General features: G+C 64.4%; 1 protein-coding gene across 1 annotated transcript; it reads left to right on the top strand.

Annotated features, from left to right (window-relative positions):
• Positions 1-9,250: 9,250 nt before the first annotated feature.
• Hip1r (huntingtin interacting protein 1 related) lies at positions 9,251-19,830 on the top strand (the record flags this gene model as incomplete). Its single annotated transcript, XM_013503574.1, is given in 31 exon segments — positions 9,251-9,314; positions 9,595-9,737; positions 9,805-9,861; positions 10,683-10,763; positions 11,031-11,107; positions 11,300-11,361; positions 12,883-13,023; positions 13,614-13,671; positions 13,749-13,824; positions 13,901-14,041; positions 14,155-14,216; positions 14,341-14,413; positions 14,498-14,681; positions 14,765-14,853; positions 14,929-15,045; positions 15,127-15,228; positions 15,402-15,596; positions 15,928-16,075; positions 16,147-16,233; positions 16,415-16,522; positions 16,612-16,748; positions 16,945-17,055; positions 17,257-17,315; positions 17,467-17,497; positions 17,585-17,647; positions 17,839-17,939; positions 18,046-18,151; positions 18,249-18,372; positions 18,458-18,519; positions 18,594-18,797; positions 18,881-19,830. Coding segments are annotated over 31 exon segments (3,111 nt in total), but the record flags the coding sequence as incomplete, so codon positions are not given.
• Between the last annotated feature and the right edge of the window lie 968 nt (positions 19,831-20,798).

Raw genomic sequence — 20,798 nt, 5'->3', positions numbered from 1 at the left:
GCGGAGGCCGGGCTGGGGTCCTCGCGCTGCGGCCGCTCCTCCCGCCGCGGGGACCGTGCGCTTCCGTGAGGGGCGCCCCGCTTCCGTTCCTCCTGGGCCGCGGCCGATTATCTGCGGGTGAAAAGTTTCACGGACGTCGCCGGACTCGTTTGCCGGCGCGGGGGCCTCGGCCGCCCAGCCCGCCGCCCGCTCGTTAAACGCCGGCGCCCGGCAGACGGAAACTTCCCAGGCTCCTTCCTGCGCTCCCACGCGTCCGCTCTGCCCGGCCGAGGCCCATCCCGGGAAGGTGCTGGGTGGAGGTTAAATAATGGCTCGGGTGTGTGTGTACCTGGTTGGTGCCCGGGCCGGCGAGGGAGGCGTCGCGGCGGCTCTGGTGTTCGGCCCCCGCCCCCGCCTGGTGTTTTTGAGACAGGGGCTCGCTGTGCGGTCCAAGCTGGCCGTGAGCTCACGGTGTGGCTCAGTATTTGCTGCAGTCCTCCTGCCTCAGCCTCTTGAGTGCTGGGATCACAGGCGTGCGCCCCCCACCCGGCTTCCGTTCCTTTCTATTTGATGAGCTCGGAGCAGTTTTTGTCCCTAGGAGATGGGTGGAGGGGGACACACTTATTTACCTAAGGAAGTCAACCACGACTGAAATGGCTGAAAAATCTTTACTTTAGAAATGAGGAAGCCAGTCTGAAGCAGGTTAGTGACATTTGCGTTTGTGGGTTCCCTGAGCAAGTTCCTTCTCTCCTGTCCCAGAGGACATCAGTTGCTTTCAAAACAAGTCAGTGCGCACATGCAGTCTGCAACAGCTTTCTTTTGAAATCAGAGGAGACACCGGGGGACCTTCTAACCTTTGCTCTTCGGACTGACAATGAAAGTGAAAATAGAGCCCAGGATGTCAGTGCTCCTGCTCCCAGGGCCGGAGCCAACCTGGTTACAAATGATTAATGTACCCGTGTGGTCGCTGTCTGCGTCATCTGGTCCAGCCCGAGAGTCTGTCATAAGAGAACAAGCATGGCATTTAATTTAAAGTCATTAATACATAATGAATTGTGCCAGGAACTTGCAGAACACAGGGAGAGACACTTAGAACTGGCAGAGGGAACCTGGGTGTTGTGGGAACTTCCTTTACTCACAGATGTTTGGATATAAAGGGGAGTTCATTGATCTTGCTCAGAAATGATTGTAAGGGCCACCTTCCCGGATGCCAGAGGCAGAATCTGACGTAGGACCATATAGTTTGGCGGTGGGTTTGTAAGCAAGGTGAGTTGTTTTGTGTGGATCAGTGGGTCTTCTGAGGGTCTGGAAAGGTTACTTAGGACAGCCAGTCTCACTGGACCTGCCCGCCCCACGGCCCCTTTCCAGCACCGATGGAGCTCGGGTCTGGAGGCTGGATCTGTCTCGGTTGTGACTTACTGAGGGATGTACAAATGAGGTTTTCTAAGTGGTTAATATTTAATTAGATCTCTCCCAGAAATATCCAGTGAGCTGCCAGCCAGGCCCCGCGGTGGAAAGGGCCCGGAGAGACTGGGCTCCTGCTTCCGTGTCTCCTTTGGGACAGAAAATAGCACGTCCGCTCCTGGGACCGGCTTGCAAGGCGCAGCCTGCCTTGACATTGACCGCAGCTGCGGCAGGCAGTGGGGCTGGCTTAGAAGCTAACTCCTCCCTGCCCACCAGCTTTGTTTGTCCTCTCTTGGGTCAGGAGGAAGAGAAAAGCTCCGGAGTTTGCTTTCTGGACAGGCCACGCCATGCTTTGCAGCTTTCAGGAGTGTTAGGGGAGGGCCACCAGGTTTTGCCCTGGGCAGCCTGCGCTTGTGGCTGGGGTGGGTCTCGAAGTCCTGAGATGTAGGACTGAGTGTGTGCCTGACCTTAGCAAGCATCCAGAAAGCTATCTGTTCTTCCCTGTGACTTTATCCTTTCGGGACAAAGCCCCTTTTCAAAATAGGCAAAATTGTATTGGCTGCTTCTCATTGTTCTACTCTGTGTACAGAATACTACAGAATATGTTAGACCTGCGTGCTGAACCTGGAAGTATTCAAAAGATGTCTGTACTTTGGAAGGCTGAGGCAGGAGGATGGCAAGTTCAAGCCTTGCCTGGGCAATTTAGTGAGACCCTGTCTCAAAATAAAAAGTGAAAAGGATTGGAGATGGAGTTTGGTTTAAAGGTCCTGGGTTCAATCCTTGGTACTGCAAGGAAAAAAAAAAAAAAGCTAGCATGCCTGCAGGAAGCATACTTGTATGCAGGAAGACCTGATTTCTAGCTGGTGTCCCTGAGCAAGTTGCTTAACTCCTAAATGCTTCCTGTCCTGTAAGGAGAGGGTGAATTCAGGCTGCTCTGAGTATGAGCGATACCGGGGAAGAGACTGAGTAATGGCCCCACAAGGATGTTGGGTCCCAGGCCCTGGAACCAGTGCGTGTGCTGCAGTACTGGGTAAGGGCAGTGGAAGCACGGATCTGCGGTGCTCGGTGCCTGACTTGGAGCGGGGTGCGCTGCATGGGGGACCAGGTGGGCTCCGCGGAGCCACAGGGTCTTCAGGCACAGATGAGAGACCCCACCGCCCATGGAAGGTGTTGAAAGAAGCCACCAGGGCACGGGGGCTGCCTCCGTAGTCTGCAGGGTGTAAACTTCTGTTGTTTTAGGCCGCTAAGCCTGCTTCTGGCAGTTTGTTGTAGCAGTCAGTGCAGAGACAGTTTCGAGGCTGGCGTTTTCCAGGTCGGTGACATAGCTGCGCAGCCTGCATGGCAGGGGACTCTTGTGAAGGCTCCCGTTTATCCACAGTTCGGAATGCCTAACCCTGCCTGGGAGAAACAGAAGAGCCACGGGCAGCATTTTGGCTCATCCAGTAAGTAGCTTCTGCAGAAGTAAACAGACAGGTGAAGTTCATTTCATTTGGAGCATTTGTTTGGTACTGGGGATTGAATCCAGGGCTTTCACACCGAGCTAATTTCCTAGTCCTTTTATTTTTTATTTTCAGAGCGGGTCTTGCTAAATTACCCAGGCCGGGCTCCAACTTCCGATCCTCCTGCCTCAGCCTCCCATGGTGCTGGGAGTAGCTATATCTTTTTTATTTAGTCCAGTGTGGCCTTAATGGAGCCCTTTCAGCAGGTAATCGCTAAACATGAGTGGGACATTTCACGTTTTGCTTCTTCGCTAAGTCTCTGAAATCAGGTGTGTATTTGACACAGCTCACGTGTCGGGTCTCAAGAGCCCCACACAGCGGCGCAGTGTCAGCAGCACCGGGAGCTTTTAAAGTGCAGTCTGCAGGCCTCGGCAGTGGCTGATTCTGTCGGGATTAGAACCCTGAAAGTGGGATAGAACCGAGCTCTCCTGGCCGGGTGTCCCTGAGACTCGTTACTAGCAGCAGACGTCAGGGCGCAGACTGCTGTCTGGAGCTTGCCCCGAGTTCCTGGGGGGAGCGCATCTTCTCCAGACCCCTGTGCTTGTGCGGGCTGGGCCCTGTGCACGCCCGCCCTTCACGAACAAGGAGTCTCCAGTGTGAGCCGTCCCTCCCCTCCCCGGGCCTCCGGAATGTTTACATCAATGAACATAGGTTCCTGGCCCCAGTGTGGAAGACTCCTGACCGAGGCGTGGCTGGGATGTGTCCGCCCACTGTAACAGGGCTAAGCCTCTGCGGGTGCCACCGCGCTGTCCCCTCCCCACCACGTCCCCAGCAGCAAGCAGAGTCCCACTGCCCACGGTTGAACGGCCAGAGGCAAGCCAAGGTCCCTCTGCCGAAAGGACCGTGCCCAGCCACCCCCCAGGCCACCTCCTGAAGCTCCAGGTGGCCAGAAGCCCTCCCTCGCGTGTCACCTTCCTGAGGCCACTTGTTGGTTGGGAGGCTGCCTGTCCTTTGCCCTCCTGACTCCTGCCTGTGTTCTCAGGACACGGGAGTGTGCTGTCAGAGGCCACGCATCATCCTTCGTCCACACTGGCAGGGAGGGACACCAGCTGTGGCTTGTGGCCTGAGGCAGAGCAGCCAAGAGACTGGGTGAGGCCTGGCTCTTGTCACTTTGCTGCTCTGTGCCTCAGTTTCCTCACCTGCAAAATGGGGGTATTGGCAGCGCCCCCCCACACACCATGGACGGGCAGAGGATCTGTAGGCACGCGTAAGCCTGGTGTGTGATGGTGCTGGGTTCATCGTGTGCAGAATAGAGATCGTCCCCGTGGGGTGCTGACCCAGGCCCGAGTTTAGGCAACTGGAGGCAGGGCTGCTGGGGGCACAAGGTGAGGAACAGCCGGCCCTGGAGGAGTGAGCCACTGTGTGAACCTTCCAGATGTTCTCCAGGATAGCCGCGCTGCAGGGGGCATATAAGGGAGGGCACCCCAGGGAGCGTGGGGCCAAAGTGGCCTGGGAACTGACCCCCACATTTGCAGTCCTGGGGCTTGAACTCAGAACCTCGTGTGTGCAAGGCAAGGGTTCTACACCGAGCTACTTCCTCAGCTCTTTTTTATTTTGTGTTGGGTCTTATTAATTGCACAGCTTGGCCTTGAATGCTTGTTCCTCCTGCCTCAGCCTCTCGAGTAGCTGGGATTATAGTTGTGTGCCACCCACCTGGCTAGAATGGTCCTCCCTAATAGGAGGAGAGTGCAGACATGGCCCTGAGGCCGGGATCCAGCCTGGAACTTGTGAATGAAACCCAGGCGGCCCGAATGGAAACCTCTGGAGTAGAAACCTCTGGAGCGGCATCAGAGAAACCCAGCTGCCAACCAGAGACCTTGGCCCTGCCGGGGGACTGTGCTTGGCGGCCTTGCCTGCCCCAGCTCTGCTGCCCGCCTGCCAGCTCCTACTTAAGTCAGGGCTGGCTCAGGTGTCACCCTGTTTGTAAAGCCACCCGCTGTTTGTGAAGCCTCCTCCGCCAGAACTTTCCTGCGCCTCCCTCGTCCCCATGGCACAGTTTGTCCCCATGTCCCCTTGCGGAGCCGGAAGCAGAGGACAGATGTGAGGCTGGGCCTGCTTCAGCCCTGGTCAGCACCTGTCCGTCCACTATGGCCCAAAATTCTTGGGCACGACGGCCTGCTACTGAGTAGGCTTGGCCCGGGGCCCGCAGCAGCCCTCTTGGGTGCCATCCTTGGTGACATGCCCGTGCAGATGTAGCTTAGGTGCAACTGCTTTTTCCTCCGGTGCAAATAAACACCAGCCTCAAACTGCCACGGGCTCGTCTGCTGGGGAGCGAGTGACTCAGTGCCCTGGCTTGTGGGACAGACAGGTCTGCAGTGACTTCACCAGTGCCCGGGAGCGAAACCACCGGGCTGGGTCCCGGCCTGCTCCACGACTGGCGTGGTGGAGGTGTGACTCAGGGTCGGTCTTCCTGCTCCGTGTGTCACCCGCAGAGCCAGGAACACAGGTGGCAGTGGGTTGGGCTATGGATTTGTCGGCATCCTCGCCAGCGTGGATTCTCCCTGGGGCTCTCTCGGACGTTTGAGCTGCTGTGGCCCAGTTTCCTGAACGGGGGTGGTGGCGGGCTGGGACCCATGGGGCAGGGGCGCCGGTGGAGAGGGACGGCCGAGCGTGGCAGCCTGGCGCTTCCTGTCGGGGCAGCAGTCGTCTCTGCTGTGCGTGTGGCCTGTCTCGGCCGCCGCGGCCACAGGAGTGCCGTGTGCCGTCATCCGTGGCCTTTGAGGCGGCGCGGGTGCCTGAATGAGCGCGCTCCGTCCTGAAAGCACAGAGCAGAATGACCCAGCGTGCTGCCAGCCTCCCCGCCGCGGCGCTCTGAAGAGCGTTTCTGTCCCTGCCAAGGGCTGCTGTGGGCCTCGTGATAACAGCACAAGGAGGCTTAAGTTGATTCATTCCAGGGTTGATTTTAAAAACAGGAATCGTTTTATAGCTACTTTACCATTTAGCTCTTGTGGCTAAATTATTAGCTGGAAAGAGAGGCAGCGCCTTGCAGTTGCCCAGCCCTCGGTTGGAAAGTGCTTTGTGCGTCCGAGTGTCCCTCTCACACGTGTCCAGGAAAGATTTACTGGGCTTGGGGCAGGCGAGGAGGGGCAGCCGAGCACTTGCCCAGCGCGTCAGGCCCTGCGCTCAGCCCCCAGCGCTGCAGAAAAATAAAACAAAAAATGACAGATGGGTGATGGCCAGGCATGGTGCGGGGCTGCAGCGGGGAGCCGGAGGGCGCTTGACCCTTGTGTCTGCGGGGAGCAGCTCTGGGGCTGCGGAAGCTCGAGTCTGTGCGGAGTGGGGCGGGTTTGCGCACTAGCTCTGCAGTCCTGTGAGCTCTGACCCGCGTCCTGGTAGTGCCGGTGCGCTGGAAACGCCCTGTGCAGGTGGCGGTGCTCCGTCCCTGGGGAAGCGCGACAGAGAAGCCTGACCGCGTGCAGTGCACGGTCCTCCCTCCTGTGTGTCACTGGACGGTGGCCGACCTGGAGCTGCAGAGGTGGGCGCTGCGGGTCACCTGTGCTTCCATTCCAGGGGTCGGGGAGGGGGCAGCGTATAGTGGCAGACAGACGTGACGGCAGTGCTGCAGATGGGGATAAGCAGGATGTGAGAGCACGTAGAAGGTGGCTGTGGGCGCAGGAGGGGCGCTGCAGCCCTGAGCTGGGCGGTGGAGGAGGCTGGAGTGGACCCTGGCTCTTGGGTGGAGGACAGAGGCGGGCACAGGCTGGGGCACAGCAAGGCTCTGTGCAGTGGTGCCGTGACTGGCTGGCTCACGGCACGGTGCCGGGCTGGTCCCCTGCCCACACCTGTCCACCCTGCGCTGTCCTAGCCCGCCGCTCCCTCCCTAGAACTCCTGCCCTGGAGACTGCACCTGCCTGCCACCCGTGCCTCTGCGGGAGTGGGGAGGGCCACCCCCAAGGCCGCCGCAGTTCCACACACTGGCCCCAAGTGCACCCAGCCGGGGGGGAGTCGAGTGGAGGCTGCTTTTCTGGACTGTCTGAGCCTCCTCCCTACGAGTCTGACAGGAGTCGGGGTGCCAGGCAGCAGCAGATGGACACCCCTGAAATAGTCACCACTGTCCTTAGCACCCTTCTGTCCCCAGTGCTGGGTTTCTACTTCGCCTTCAAGGTCACGATCCTGGAAGGTTTCTCTCCGTGGAGGTGTACCCCGTGGGCCTCAGGACTAATTACCCGTGTCCCTGCCTGCTAGGACAGTTGTGGCCCCAGGGCTTCCCAGGGCCCCTGGCCGGAGAGCCCGTAGCGAGGCCTGGGCTTCCAGGAGCATCCCTCCTTAAAGAAGTGAGCTCCACCAGGCAGGTGGGCGGCATGCTGCGAAGCAGTGTCACCAGAGTCAGGCCCTGCTGGCGCCTTAGCACCCCGAGAGCTCTCAGGACGCCTGGCAGCGAGGACCCTATCCGAGGCCACCCTGTCACCCTGCCCACTCTGGGATGAGGCCTGGCTGCTGCCTGGGAGGGGTGGAGAGGCTGGGGTGCCCACAAACCCGCACTGTGTGAGCACTGGGCCCCCTTGTGCGGCGCCTGGCCACCCCACACATCTGCCGCCCACACAACGGGCCTGTGTTCCAGGCCAGCGGCGCCTGACTGACACCGTCCTGTCCTCTGTGGCTGCATCCCCGGCTCCCTGATTCGGAGATGACTCCATGCGCAGGAGCCCCTGGACAGGCAGGACCGCTCCGCGAGTGGTGCTGCCATCCCAGCAGCTGACTGAGGATGCAAGCCAGGAGCGTGTCACTGTCCGGGCCCAGGCATGTGGAGAGGTGGCAGAGGGCAGAGGGCGCAGGGGGCCCTGAGAAGCCGCCTGGCAGCGGGGCAACGTGGTCTGCAGCCGCCTCACAGGAGTCTTGTGGATCAGGCGGCAGTCATCACTAGAGCCAGCTCAGATGTCAGGCTGGCTGAGACTGGGTTACACAGCTTACGGGACTGTGTCCCATAAGCAAACGGGACACGCCTGGCTTGCAGGGAGGCAGTGCCACCGCCGTGAGCCCCTGCCATGGGGAAGGCGGCGCCTGGGAGCGGGTGATGGTCACAAAGGCTGTGGGACGCAGAAGCAGGCACACCTGCTTCGAGCGCTAGCTCTGCCCTTTGTTAGAGGAGACAGACGAGATACCTAATCGCCTGAGCTTCAGTTTCCTCTCCAAGAAAGAGGCATCTTAAACCAGCTGTCACGGTGGTGAAGACCTGTAACTCTGGCACTACGGGAGGCTGAGGCAGGAGGATTTCAAGTCAAAGCTCAGCCTAAGCAACCTAGCAGTGACTTAATGAGACCCTTTTTCAAAATAAAAAGTGGCTGGGGATGTAGCTCAGTGGAAAGGCCTTGAGTTCGCTCCCCAGTACTAAAAGAAAGCAAGCGGGCAGGAGAGGAAGGAGGAAGAGGGGACATCATGTCCTCCCCGGGGCCCTGCCGAGGCTGTGGGCTGTGGCAGCTGTGTGCTCAGCGACCAGTGTCACTGCTGGGCGGATTCTCCCACCACAGAGTGTCATCTTCCGGGGCTGCTGGGACCCGGCTGCTGCGCAGCGTGGTCCGGCCTTGTGAGCGAATGGCGGAAGCCGGTCGTCCCCACTGAAGCACAGTGGGCGGAGGGTTCCCGCGGCCTGTGTGTGGAGGGGCAGCTGCGGCCTCGCGGGTAGAATCGCTGTGCCCGGCAGGGGAGCCCCGGGGTGGGGAGTGCAGTGGCCCACAGAGCGCACCACGCTGCCCTGGGCAGCCCTGGGAGGCAGCAGGCTCAGTGTCCACTCCTCCTGCTGCCCTCGGCCTGCTTGCCAGCCCTGTTGCCAGGAGGAGAGGACTTGCTGCAGGCGGGGCCTGGTGACAGCGCTGCTGTGCCCCAGCGTCCTGGGCGAGGAGCCCTGAGCCGGGAGCAGGGAGAGCTGCGTCTCAGGGGCCCCGGGGTGCCAAGCAGCGTCGTCCGTGCTCCTTACCCTCCCTGTGTGACGTCTGCGCGGGGGGTGCTGCGTCAGGACCAGGAACAAGGCCCCCTAGTGGCCGACGCGGGTGGCCTCCTCCCTGGAGAGGGGACAGTGTTGCCCTTCATGGGAGGAACAGTGTCCTGGCTGGGGGATCTGGTGTCAGGGCTCCTGGGCTCCTCCCTGAGGACAGAGGCCGCTGTGGGCTGGGCGCCCGTCGGGTGGGTGGGGGAGCAGTGTCACCCGGGCCACCAGCACAGCCTCCACCTGTCCTTCCCAGAGCCCGGGAAGCTCCGTGGCTCTGGTGCTGGGCGTCAGCTGAGCTTCAGCAAGGGCTCAACCAGCGGGGGCTCAGGGCGAGGGGACGCTCCCTTGTCCCTGCCCCGGCCACCTGGGTGCGGGGCCTCTGCCCTCGGTGGCCCCCGAGAGCCCCAGTGGCTTTCGACAGCTGCCTCCGTTGTGCCCACAGGCCATCAGCATCAGCAAGGCCATCAACAGCCAGGAAGCCCCCGTGAAGGAGAAGCATGCCCGGCGTATCCTTGTGTCCGTGCTGGGTCCCCAGGCCAGGGACAGCACGGCAGCGTGTGCAGTCCCGCCCGGGGTGTGCTGGGAACCGGGGAGCGGTTAAAGTGTGGGCACAACCTCCACAATCCTGTCCTCCTGCCCCGGCTGGAAACCTCAGCTCCACGCCCGGGCGGGGTGCGTGGGGGTGCGGGCCGCCACCCTGCATCTCTCGCGTGCCTGCCTCTCTGGGGCGCCCCGACCCCGCGGCCTGCTCCGTCCCTGTGCCCGCACTTGGCCTTGACCTCGTAGGCATCATCCTGGGCACGCACCACGAGAAGGGCGCCTTCACCTTCTGGTCCTACGCCATCGGCCTGCCGCTGCCCAGCAGCTCCATCCTCAGCTGGAAGTTCTGCCACGTGCTGCACAAGGTCCTGCGGGACGGCCACGCCAACGTGAGTGCCTCCCTCGCCGCCCCGGGGCCCCGCCCCGGCAGCGCCTCACTCCCTCGCCCCTCCGCAGGTGCTGCACGACTGCCAGCGCTACCGGAGCAACATCCGGGAGATCGGGGACCTGTGGGTAGGTGCCCTGTCTCGGTGACTCGGCCATGCGGGGGACCCGCCTCTCGCCCTCTTCTGTGGGCAGAGGTCGGGCGGGGGGCAGGGGTGTGTCAGAGCAAAGCCGGTGGGTTGCTTTCAGAGCCTTGCTTTCGGGCCTGGCTGGGGTGATCCCATTGCTGATGGGCCCTGGGGCTCGTGGTGCCGGGACTGGCCGTCCCAGGTGGCGTTCAGAGAGTCCATCTGGGGGTGCAGACTCTGGCTCTGTACAGTCGGGTGGGGGCCGCGTTTCCCGCTTGCTCTGCAGGCCGCTCTAGGCAGAGTGCTCTGAGGCTCCGGATGGAGTTAGGGTCCCCGGGTGGGAGCAGGGTCTCAGCCCCTGCTCTCTCATCAGCAGGCAGGGTCCCCAGAACAGACCTGAGGGACCCCTGCATTTTATCCTTGTCCCTGGATGTCAGGGACGCGGGCTCACAGGGCCTCCGTAGACAGCCCGGGCTGCAGTGTGGGTGGCGGAGCCAGGAGGACCAGGACAGGGCAGGCGTCCCGCGTGCCTCCCTTATCTGCCCGTGGCACTTTCATGAGGTGTCCCGGGCGGAACTGGCCCATTGCCCTGGACAAAGTGCCCTCTTCTCAGGAGAGCGCCCTGGCTAGAACAAGCAGGACTGAGATAAGGGCAAGTAGAGACAGCGGTGGGGGCCCGGGCAGCGACTGCTGAGTGGATAAGTGACTGCTGAGTGAGGGAGTGCATCCCCTCCCCTTCCCACCTGTTTCCTGGCCTGCCTGGTGCCTGGACCCTCGGGCCTGGCCTCCGGGCAGTGGCCTCACTGAGCTCTGTCCCTGTAGGGCCACTTGCACGACCGCTACGGGCAGCTGGTGAACGTCTACACCAAACTTCTGTTGACCAAAATCTCCTTCCACCTCAAGGTAGTTTCTTGGGGGCTGTGAGCCGGGGCCGCAGGCTCTTCCCGCTGCGACATCCTGGGTGGGTCTGTCCTGGCTGGGGCCTGCCCTCTGCCCCTCCCCAGGGTCTCTCCAGACCCCCGCCTCGAGGTCAGGGCAGCAGCATCGCCCAGCTGGGGCCTCCCCACCTGCTGTCCACATGGAGAGCTGGGCAGGGCTGGCCTGCCAGGGCAGCGCCGGGAGGGCTGCGTGTGGGCTGCCATCCTGCCTGCAGCTGGCGTCTCTCTGCAGCACCCCCAGTTTCCTGCGGGCCTGGAGGTGACCGACGAGGTGCTGGAGAAGGCGGCTGGGACCAATGTCAACAATATGTGAGTCTCCTCCACCACTTCCCCGAGGGAGATCCAGAGCACCTCGCACCAGGAGCGTGGGCAGGAGGGGAGGCCGGGTTCATCTGGAACCTGGACATGTCCCTCCCGCCCCGAGGCTCCCGGCACCCTCCCGACTTGGGGACAGGTGGGGCCCAGCACCCCAGCACCCGCTGCTTCCCTCTCACCTTGCAGCTTCCAGCTCACTGTGGAGATGTTCGACTACATGGACTGCGAGCTGAAGCTGTCAGAGTCAGGTGAGCCGCCAGAGAGGGCGCCTGGCTGCACCAATGGTTAGGCTGATACCTGGCCGGAGCTCAGACCCAGGCCACTGGCCTCCAGGCCAGCACTTGGTCGCTGAGCTGTACCTAGCCGCTGACAGTGTTCTTAAATGTACGCCAGTGGTGGTGATGCACACCCGCAATCCCTGGTAGTTGGGAGGCTGAGGCAGGAAGATTGAAAGTTTGGAGCCAGCCTGGACAACTTAGCAAGATCTTGTCTCAGTGGTAGAGCACTTGGGATTTAAGCCCCAGCACCACAAAAACAAGTTCTTAAAAGCTCCTGTTCCTCTGGGGTCCACACCCGTCCTAGGAATAGGTACCTCCAAAGCGCGACTGACCTGCCGCGGGCACACAGTCTTGGCTGTCCTTGCACCGTGAGCTTCACCCCAGTGGTCCCGAGACGCGGGGGCCTGGGGCGTGGGTGTCGTCCCAGTTTCTGCCTACCACAGGCTCCGGCAGCGCCCCTCCCTGGGAAAGGCCCTTCGGGTCACGATGGCCACCTCTGAGTCACGCAGGGCTTCCTAGCCCGGGAGTCACTGGCAAGCAGGAAATGGGGACCCCAGGATGCTCCATAGCAGCGCAAGCAGCAGATGCTGGAGTCGAGGCTGGCGGAGCCCTGCGCTGGCTCCGAGCCGGGTCTGACAGCGCTCTGGGCCCGGCCCAGGATGGCGCCCAAGGCAGTGTGCAGGGCTGGGCTCTGCGGTGCAGCAGTGCCTGGGCTGTGGCTTTGCGTCCTGGTAGAGGTGCCGAGCCCAAGTCCTCATGGCCCAGAGGGCACCAGGTGGGGGCCACATCCCATGTCCCCACCGGGCTGCTCTAGCCCGGGAGGAGCCGACGTGGGCAGCAGCAGGCCCCACCCACGTGACACAGATGTCTTGAGGAAGCAGCAAATGAGGTCATCCTGGTGGTGCCCAGGTGCAGGGGTCCCCACCCCAGCGGCTCCGTGGCCGGGAACAGGGCGGCTGCTGAGATGTGCGCGACGCCGCGGTGGCCAGGAAACACCTGGCAGTGGGCCGCGGCAGCTAAGCAGGTGCTACGTGGCTCCGGTCCTGCGCGCTCCAGGCCTGGCGTGGTGCGAACTGGAAGTGGAGGGGTGGAAGTGCTCTGCTGCTCCTCCCCCGTCCCCCAGAGTCCGCTCGTGTGCTCTGTGAGGGGCTGCCCAGTCACTGTGCGCCCTGGCCCGCTGCCTGCTCTTTGTCCTGGAGAAGCTGCGGGCAGGGCGGAGACAGTCGTGTTTGTTCTTTGACCTGCGGGCTCCTTCTTCAGACTCAGGCCTGATTGTTGGCCTAGGGGCGGTGAGGGCTGGGATCCTGGTCCCACCCGTCCTTCTCTACACTTCACAGCAGGTGGAGTGCAGCACGGAGCTGTCTCCCTGTCCCACCACCCCGCTGTGACCTTGCAGTGATGGCCACTCCGTTGCTCCTGCAGTTGGCGCAGCTGCCTGGGCCAGGGCTCCAGCTGCGCCACTCATGCGCGCCCCTCCCGCCCATCCCACAGTGTTCCGGCAGCTGAACACGGCCATTGCAGTGTCCCAGATGGCCTCGGGCCAGTGCCGCCTGGCCCCGCTCATCCAGGTCATCCAGGACTGCAGCCACCTCTACCACTACACAGTCAAGCTGCTGTTCAAGCTGCACTCCTGTGAGTTGCCCCGGCGCTGTCAGACGAGTGACAGTGAGCTCTTACCATGTGTGTAGAGAATGGGTTCTGTGAAAACAATCACTGTTTCCCAAAGCAGGAGAAGCACCGGAGTGGAGTGGCGTAGTCCTACTCTTTCATGGCTTTGTTTTGGCACGAGGGTTGCACCGGGGCGTTCACATTGATGACACCCGAGCCCCTTTTCACCGTTCCAAGACAAGGTCTCGGACGGTCATTAAGTTGCCCAGGCCGAGCTCAGACGTGCAGTCCCGCCTCCAACCCCGAGACTGCTGACAGGACAGGCTATGCCGCCGTGCCCGGCCCCTTGTGACAGGAAAGCCTGGCTCAGGCAAGGACAGCGGCCCCTCAGCTGCTCTGGAATCTGTCCACTTCATCCTGGGGGAACAGGAGTGGAAAGGCACCTGTCCTGTGGTGTGGGAAAGGGTCTGGACGCTTGGCGCCCTTTGCGGTGATCTGATGTGGGTCACGGGTGTCTCTGATCTGAGGGTCCAGAACGGGGATGCAGCAGGTAGAGGAGGGGAGCCAGAGCGGCGTGCGGAGAGGTCGCGCCCCTCAACCTGTGCTGCCCCCAGGTCTCCCGGCGGACACCCTGCAAGGCCACCGGGACCGGTTCCACGAGCAGTTCCACAGGTACCGGCACGGGTGGGCCCGGCTGCACGGGCCCTGCGGCCCCTCGGTGACGCGTCCCTCCCCGTCTCTGCCCGCAGTCTCCGGAACTTCTTCCGCAGAGCCTCGGACATGATCTACTTCAAGCGGCTCATCCAGATCCCCCGGCTGCCTGAGGTGCCCGCACCCCGCCCCTGGGCTGTGGGGACCGCAGGGGAGGGTGGCTGAGCCGCCCCAACTTCTGTCCCTGCAGAGTCCCCCCAACTTCCTGCGGGCCTCAGCCCTGGCTGAGCACATCAAGCCCGTGGTGGTGATCCCCGAGGAGGCCCCGGAGGACGAGGAGCCCGAGAACCTCATCGAGATCAGCACTGGGCCCCCTGCTGGGGAGCCTGCGGTGAGCACCCCGCACCCCGTGCTGGTGTCCCCTCCTCCTGCCCCGCAAGGCTGGGGGCACCGGGTGGCTGGGGCGCAGGGGAGGGGTGGGGGTCACTGTGCCTTGCCGTGCAGGTGGTGCCTGACCTCTTCGATCAGACCTTTGGACCCCCCAACGGCTCCATGAAGGACGACAGGTGAGGCCGGGAGTGCGGGTGGGGAGGCCCTGTCCACAGGGAGCTCGAGCTCAGGACACACCTGGGGGCCACAGGGGAGAGGCGCTCCCGGGTGCTGGGCTTGAGCCCCAGGACGTCTACCCAGGGACCTCCAGATAGAGAACCTGAAGAGGGAGGTGGAGCTGCTCCGCGCCGAGCTGGAGAAGATCAAGCTGGAGGTGAGGCGGGTGGGCGGCTGCGGGCGGGCACAAGGCGGGCGCCCAGGCGGCATGAGCCCCACACCGTCCCCACGTCGTCCGCAGGCCCAGCGGTACGTGGCGCAGCTGAAGGGCCAGGTGAACGCCCTGGAGGCCGAGCTGGAGGAGCAGCGCAAGCAGAAGCAGAGGGCCCTGGTGGACAATGAGCAGCTCCGCCACGAGCTGGCCCAGCTGCGGGCCGCACAGCAAGAGGGCGCGCGGAACCAGGGCCTGCGCGAGGAGGCGGAGAGTGCGTGCAGCGCCGGCAGCTGGGCAGTGGCGCTGGGCAGGGTCCCTACCCGACTACGACCTCAGCCGCTGTCCTCCCCGCAGGGAAGGCGAGTGCCACCGAGGCGCGCTACAGCAAGCTGAAGGAGAAGCACAGCGAGCTGATCAACACGCACGCCGAGCTGCTCAGGAAGGTAGGCGCCTGCGCCCGCGCCCGCGCCGCCCTCGGGCCGGGGGCAGTGCTGAGCCCGGCTTCCCTTGGCCTGCAGAGCGCCGACACGGCCAAGCAGCTGACGGTGACACAGCAGAGCCAGGAGGAGGTGGCGCGGGTGAAGGAGCAGCTGGCCTTCCAGATGGAGCAGGTGAAGAGGGAGTCTGAGATGAAGGTACGGCCCCTGGGTCCCGGTGTTCCAGGCCGCGCCCCATGTCCCCACCGCCAGCCCCGGTGACGCTCGTTCGTGTCCCAGCTGGAGGAGCAGACTGACCAGCTGCAGAAGCTCAAGAGGGAGCTGGAGGCCAAGGCGGGCGAGCTGGCGCACGCGCAGGAGTCCCTGAGCCGCACGGAGCAGGTGCTGTGAGGGCCGGGTGGCCGGGGTGCTGGGACCCGGCTGGGACATTCAGACCAGGTCTGCACGCGAGCCGGGCCACGCACGGTGACATGGGGGCCCAGACCCACACCCAGGGGGCGACAGACAGGAAACAGGACCCCGCCCTGAGCCTGGGGCCGCGCGTGCCTCCGCAGAGCGGGTCGGAGCTGAGCTCGCGGCTGGACGCGCTGAGCGCCGAGAGGGACGCGCTGAGCGGCTCCGTGCGGCAGCGGGAGGCGGAGCTGCGGGCTGCCCAGGGCCTGGCGCAGGAGAAGGAGGCGGCGCTGAGCCAGGAGCGGCAGCGCAGCGACCAGGAGAGGGCCGAGCTGCAGGGGCGGCTGGCAGAGAAGGTAGGGGTTGCTGCGTCGTCCTGCGGGCGCCGGGCCGGTGTCGGCTCTGGTGGCGTCGGCGTCACGCTCTGCAGACCCTCGACGCCGGCTCCAGTGCCTCCGCGCCGCCAGCGCCCGGGGCGGCCCTGAGCGCGGCTTTGGCGCCCTCCCGGGCGGTCTCTGGACCGGCTGCTTGGGACAAGGTCCGTTACCCTGTTGAGCCGCTCACTCGGCCCGCGCAGGGCCCGCCCAGGCCCAGCGTCCTTGGGACGGTGTGGGCTTTGACCGGAGCTGGCCCCGTCCTGAGGCCTGGGAGGGGTCTCCAGGGTCCCTGTCCCCCACCACCACCCAGGAGTCTCGGGAGCAGGAGCTGCGGCAGAGGCTGCTGGACGAGCAGTTTGCAGTGGTGCGGGGCGCTGCCGCCGAGGCCAGCGCCATCCTGCAGGACGCCGTGAGCGCGCTGGACGACCCCCTGCACCTGCGCTGCACCAGCTCTCCGGGTGGGTGTCCGCCCCTGCCCCGCCCCGGCCCGGGAGGGGCTGCCGGCCTCACGGCCACCCTGTGCTTGCAGCCTACCTGGTGAGCAGGGCTCAGGTGGCCCTGGATGCCGTGAGCACGCTGGAGCACGGCCACAGCCAGTACCTGGCCTCCCCGGAGGGTGAGTGCGGCCTGCGGGCCACCTGGGAGGAGGTCTTTGGGACAGCAGCCACCACTTCAGGAAGCGCCAGGACTGGCCAGCAGGTGTCTGCAGGGGCAGAGGAGCAGGCCTTCCCGCATCCGTGAACCGGGGCCCTGGCACCTCGCGTCCCCTCACCCAACTGACTCGACCCTTCCTGCAGACGCCTCCGCCTTGGTGGCAGCCCTGACCCGATTTTCCCACCTGGCTGCGGATGCCATTGTCAATGGGGGCGCCACCTCCCACCTGGCTCCCACCGACCCGGCTGACCGTAAGTGGGGCCCCGGTGGCCGCGGCCAGGGGTGCGAGGCTTCCTCTGGGACCCGCGGTAAAGACTCCGCTCATGCTGTCCCTCTGCAGGCCTGATGGACGCCTGCCGGGAGTGTGGGGCCCGGGCGCTGGAGCTCACCGGGCAGCTGCAGGAGCGCCAGGCGCTGCCTCGGGCACAGCCCAGCCTGGTGCGGCGCCCCCTGCAGGGCATCCTCCAGCTGGGCCAGGTGAGGCGAGGCTGGGACCCACCTTCCCGCATTTCCCAACTTCCTGCATCCCCTCTGCTCCCTGCAGCCCTTCTCAGCGCCTGGCTAAGGGACCGTTCTGCGAGCGACTGCGGCCTCCCAGCCGCGGCCCCAGAGCCCTCGCCAGGCTCCCTGTGGGCGCAGCGTGAGCCAGTCCGCTGAGGTGCTCTCCTCCCAGGAGCTGAAACCCAAGAGTCTGGATGTGCGGCAGGAGGAGCTGGGGGCGGTGGTCGACAAGGAGATGGCAGCTACGTCCGCGGCCATTGAGGACGCTGTGCGGAGGATTGAGGTGAGGCCTGGGGTTCAGGATCCCCTATTTCTGCAGGAGCCCTGGGGGCTGGGTGCAGACCGCATTTCCCCGGGCTTCTGAGGTGAGAGCTGGGAGGGCAGGAGCGGCCGGGGTTCTTGCCCTGACCCAGGACTGCAGGGCCGGGCCCCCTTCCTCGCACACTGCCCGCTCCGGCCGGCTCACGGCTGTCCCCGGGTGCAGGACATGATGAACCAGGCCCGCCACGAGAGCTCGGGGCTGAAGCTGGAGGTGAACGAGAGGTGCGTCCTGCTCCTGCCCCGAGGGAGTGCCCTCCCCGACCCCAGTTCCAGCCCCGGGAGGTCCCCTGGCTGCCACCTGCTTCCCTGCCCTGCTCTGGTCATGCCCCACGTAGCGTCACACCTGCCACACTCTCCTCCCACTGCTCCCCAGGATCCTCAACTCCTGCACAGACCTGATGAAGGTGAGCGGGCGCTGGCATGCGGGGAGGCTCTCCAGGGTGGGGCGGGGCGGGGCGGGCACCCCGAGAGCCGCACGTCTTGCTTTGCAGGCCATCCGGCTCCTGGTGATGACCTCCACCAGCCTGCAGAAGGAGATTGTGGAGAGCGGCAGGGTGAGCCCGGGTCACAGCCACAGAGCGGCCCGCCAGGGACAGGTTCCCGGAGGGCGTGACCCCGACCTGGTCCCTCGAGCACGAGCCCTGGAGATGCGCAGCTGATGAGCCGCGCACGTACGCGCGCGGGTGCTGTCCACGGCCCAGGGGACCCGTTTTCCTCACCTGTGATGTCCTCTCACTGCCACCAGGGGGCAGCCACGCAGCAGGAATTCTACGCCAAGAACTCGCGGTGGACAGAGGGCCTCATCTCTGCCTCCAAGGCCGTGGGCTGGGGAGCATCGCAGCTGGTGTAGGTGCCCGGCTGGGGGCTGGGGCTGATGCCCGCCCGGGAAGTCGGGGGTGGGGGCAGCAGCGGGAGGGCAAGCCAGGCCCTGACAGCCGCGCCCGGCCCGCAGGGAGTCGGCGGACAGGGTGGTGCTGCACACGGGCAAGTACGAGGAGCTCATCGTGTGCTCGCACGAGATCGCGGCCAGCACCGCCCAGCTGGTGGCCGCCTCCAAGGTGAGCCGCGCTGCTGTGCTTCCCTCGCGCGCAACAAACGGTGCGGCCGAGGCCCGGGCCGGGAGTGCAGCCCACTCTGCCCGTGTCCCCTCCCCAGGTGAAGGCGGACAAGCACAGCCCGTGCCTCGGCCGCCTGCAGGAGTGCTCCCGCGCTGTCAATGAGAGGGCCGCCGGCGTGGTGGCCTCCACCAAGTCGGGCCAGGAGCAGATCGAGGACAGAGGTGGTGACAGGGGCGACGGAGGGGCGGACCGCGGGCCAGGCGGAAGTGGGCGCCGCACCCTCAACCCCTCCTCTCCTGACCGCAGACACCATGGACTTCTCCGGCCTGTCCCTCATCAAGCTGAAAAAGCAGGAGATGGAGACGCAGGTGAGCAGCTCGGACCGGCCACAGCCTCGTGCCCGCTGGGGCCGGCGCTGCGCTGACCGGGCCGTGCGACGCAGGTGCGCGTGCTGGAGCTGGAGAAGACGCTGGAGGCGGAGCGCGTGCGGCTGGGGGAGCTGCGGAAGCAGCACTACGCGCTGGCCGGCGGCGTGGGGCCGCCCGGCGAGGAGGAGCCCAGCCGGCCCACCGCTGCCCCTCGCGGGGCCACCAAGAAGCCACCCCTGGCCCAGAAGCCCAGTGTGGCGCCCCGACAGGACCAGCAGGTGCAGGCCGTGAGCGCTGGGGTGGGGAGGATGTCCCTCAGGCTCCGGGCCTCATCCACAGATTCTCTCGTTTGACCCCACAGCTGGACGGCAAGGACGGTGTGTGCCCCGCTCAGCCTGCCCACTCCTAGGCCCCCGAGCGCCGGCAGGGCGGCTGGGGTCGGGCCTGGGTGTCTCAGGGCCTCCTGAGAGGGTCGCCTCGGCCAGCATCCCCCAGGCCTGCGGGCCTGGTGTGGGGGACTGTGAGGATGGGGTCTGCTCACCGGCTGCAGGGACACAGCTCTGCAGGAACATGGGGTCTTTCTACTACTCCGCTTTGATCTTCACTCCTGAGTTTACAGTCTGCACACTGGGAGCAGGGCTGCCCCAGGGCCTTCCCTGCCATCCTGACGGCGGGCCTGACGCTGTCAGGCATACGGTGGGGTCCCTGCTTCCAGCTGGTGACGAGGGTACACAGCAACCTGTATGGCCTGGTGTCTTCGAGGGGCACCGAGCCCTTGAGGCGCTGAGGGGGTGGGGGGTGGCCCTCCCCGCCGGACCTGGTGCTAGGGCACCCACACTGGGCGCCCCCAGCAGGTGGCTGGTGCTACGTGGGTGCCAGGTGGTGAGTGCCTGACCGCCGCAGTAGCTGTGCGGCCACCTCCTACTTCCTGCGCATCCCTTTGGATCTGGCTGCTCTCCCGTCACCCCCAAGGTGACGGCCGCAGGCCTCCAACCTTGGTTGGGAAAAGCCCAGGTCCACCGGTCCCCCTTCTGGACGCAACAGAGGGGTCGCCACTGGGGAGAGGTGTCTGGACTTCCAGCCCAGCCTTATGGCCCTGACAAATTTAAACAGATTTTGTTCCCTAAGCCCAGGGGGTGTGGCTGGAGGGTGGGATCAGGCCGGGGGCGCACAGCCGGGCAGCTGGATCGGACAAGGCTCCCCAGCGCTCTCCATCCTGTCCCTTGAGGGTGAGGGAGCCCCCTCCTGTGCCCTGGTCAGCATTCCTGGCAATAAAACGCACTGACTGTTGTCATCAGTGCCCCAGCGAGGGCTGTTCACGGCTGTTCATTGCTCTGGGGACACACGTTTCCGCTTCAGGCCCTGGGTAGGGAGCGCCGAGGTTGTGCAGGTCTCACCAGCCTGGGAGTGCTGGCATCCCCATTCCCCCGCCGGCCCCACAGTCTCCTGGGCCCCCTCTAGTTATATCCTCCCAGCGGTGCCAGCCCGTGCACCTTAGGACAAGGGAGCAGTGCAGGCTCTGCCACGCCAGCCTGGAGGGCAGCAGTAGCACCAACATGTGCCAGGCGCACAGTCACAGGGAAGGCGAGGCGTCCACACCCAAATCGCTGGCACTTAAGGGACAGAAGGACAGCACTGCTCAGGAGAGTCACACGCACTGAGCTTGCCAGCCCTATCCTGGGTACCCAGAGAGGGAGCTTCGCAAACATCCCTGGGCGCGGGCGGCTAACAGCCTGGTCTAGACGTCACTCGCCAAAAGGCAAACGGCTTCATGACTTTGCAACCAGTGAGCGCCAAACGAAAGCGCTGACAGTGTGCGCTTCACTGACCTGCGGCCCCTCGCTCTGCCGTTAAGTCAGCCCTCAGAGACCCTTCCTCGCGCTGGAGATGCCCCCACCCCAGGCGGCTCCCCTTCTGCCCAGGTGTCCCCCCCCCCGCCCCACTCATCAGTCGCCGTCCCCACCCTCCTGAGCAGAAAAGACCCATGGGGGAGGAGGGACCCAGAGGGGAGGCGGCCAAGCTCACGAGGGCCCAGCTCCGGGCCGCACGGCGCACTGGATGCGACTGTTAGGCTCCTAGCAGCCCCTGGGGAGAACTCCAGCACCAATTTGTGTTTTTGAGGGCGAAATGATTTCCTAAGAACCAAACATTGAGCGCTGCATAGTGTGCAGGGAACGGCACCCTGCTTAGCGGACACGGTGACACCGCACACGGCTGTGCTCAAGATCTTGTGGGGCTGGGGATTTAGCTCAGCGGCAAAGCGCCTGCCTGGCAAGCGC

Source organism: Chinchilla lanigera, unplaced genomic scaffold, assembly GCF_000276665.1.
Source record: "Chinchilla lanigera isolate Chin_1 unplaced genomic scaffold, ChiLan1.0 scaffold00081, whole genome shotgun sequence".
Lineage (NCBI taxonomy): Eukaryota > Metazoa > Chordata > Mammalia > Rodentia > Chinchillidae > Chinchilla > Chinchilla lanigera.
The sequence above is the reverse complement of the archived record's forward strand: the minus strand, read 5'-3'. Positions and strand labels throughout refer to the sequence as shown.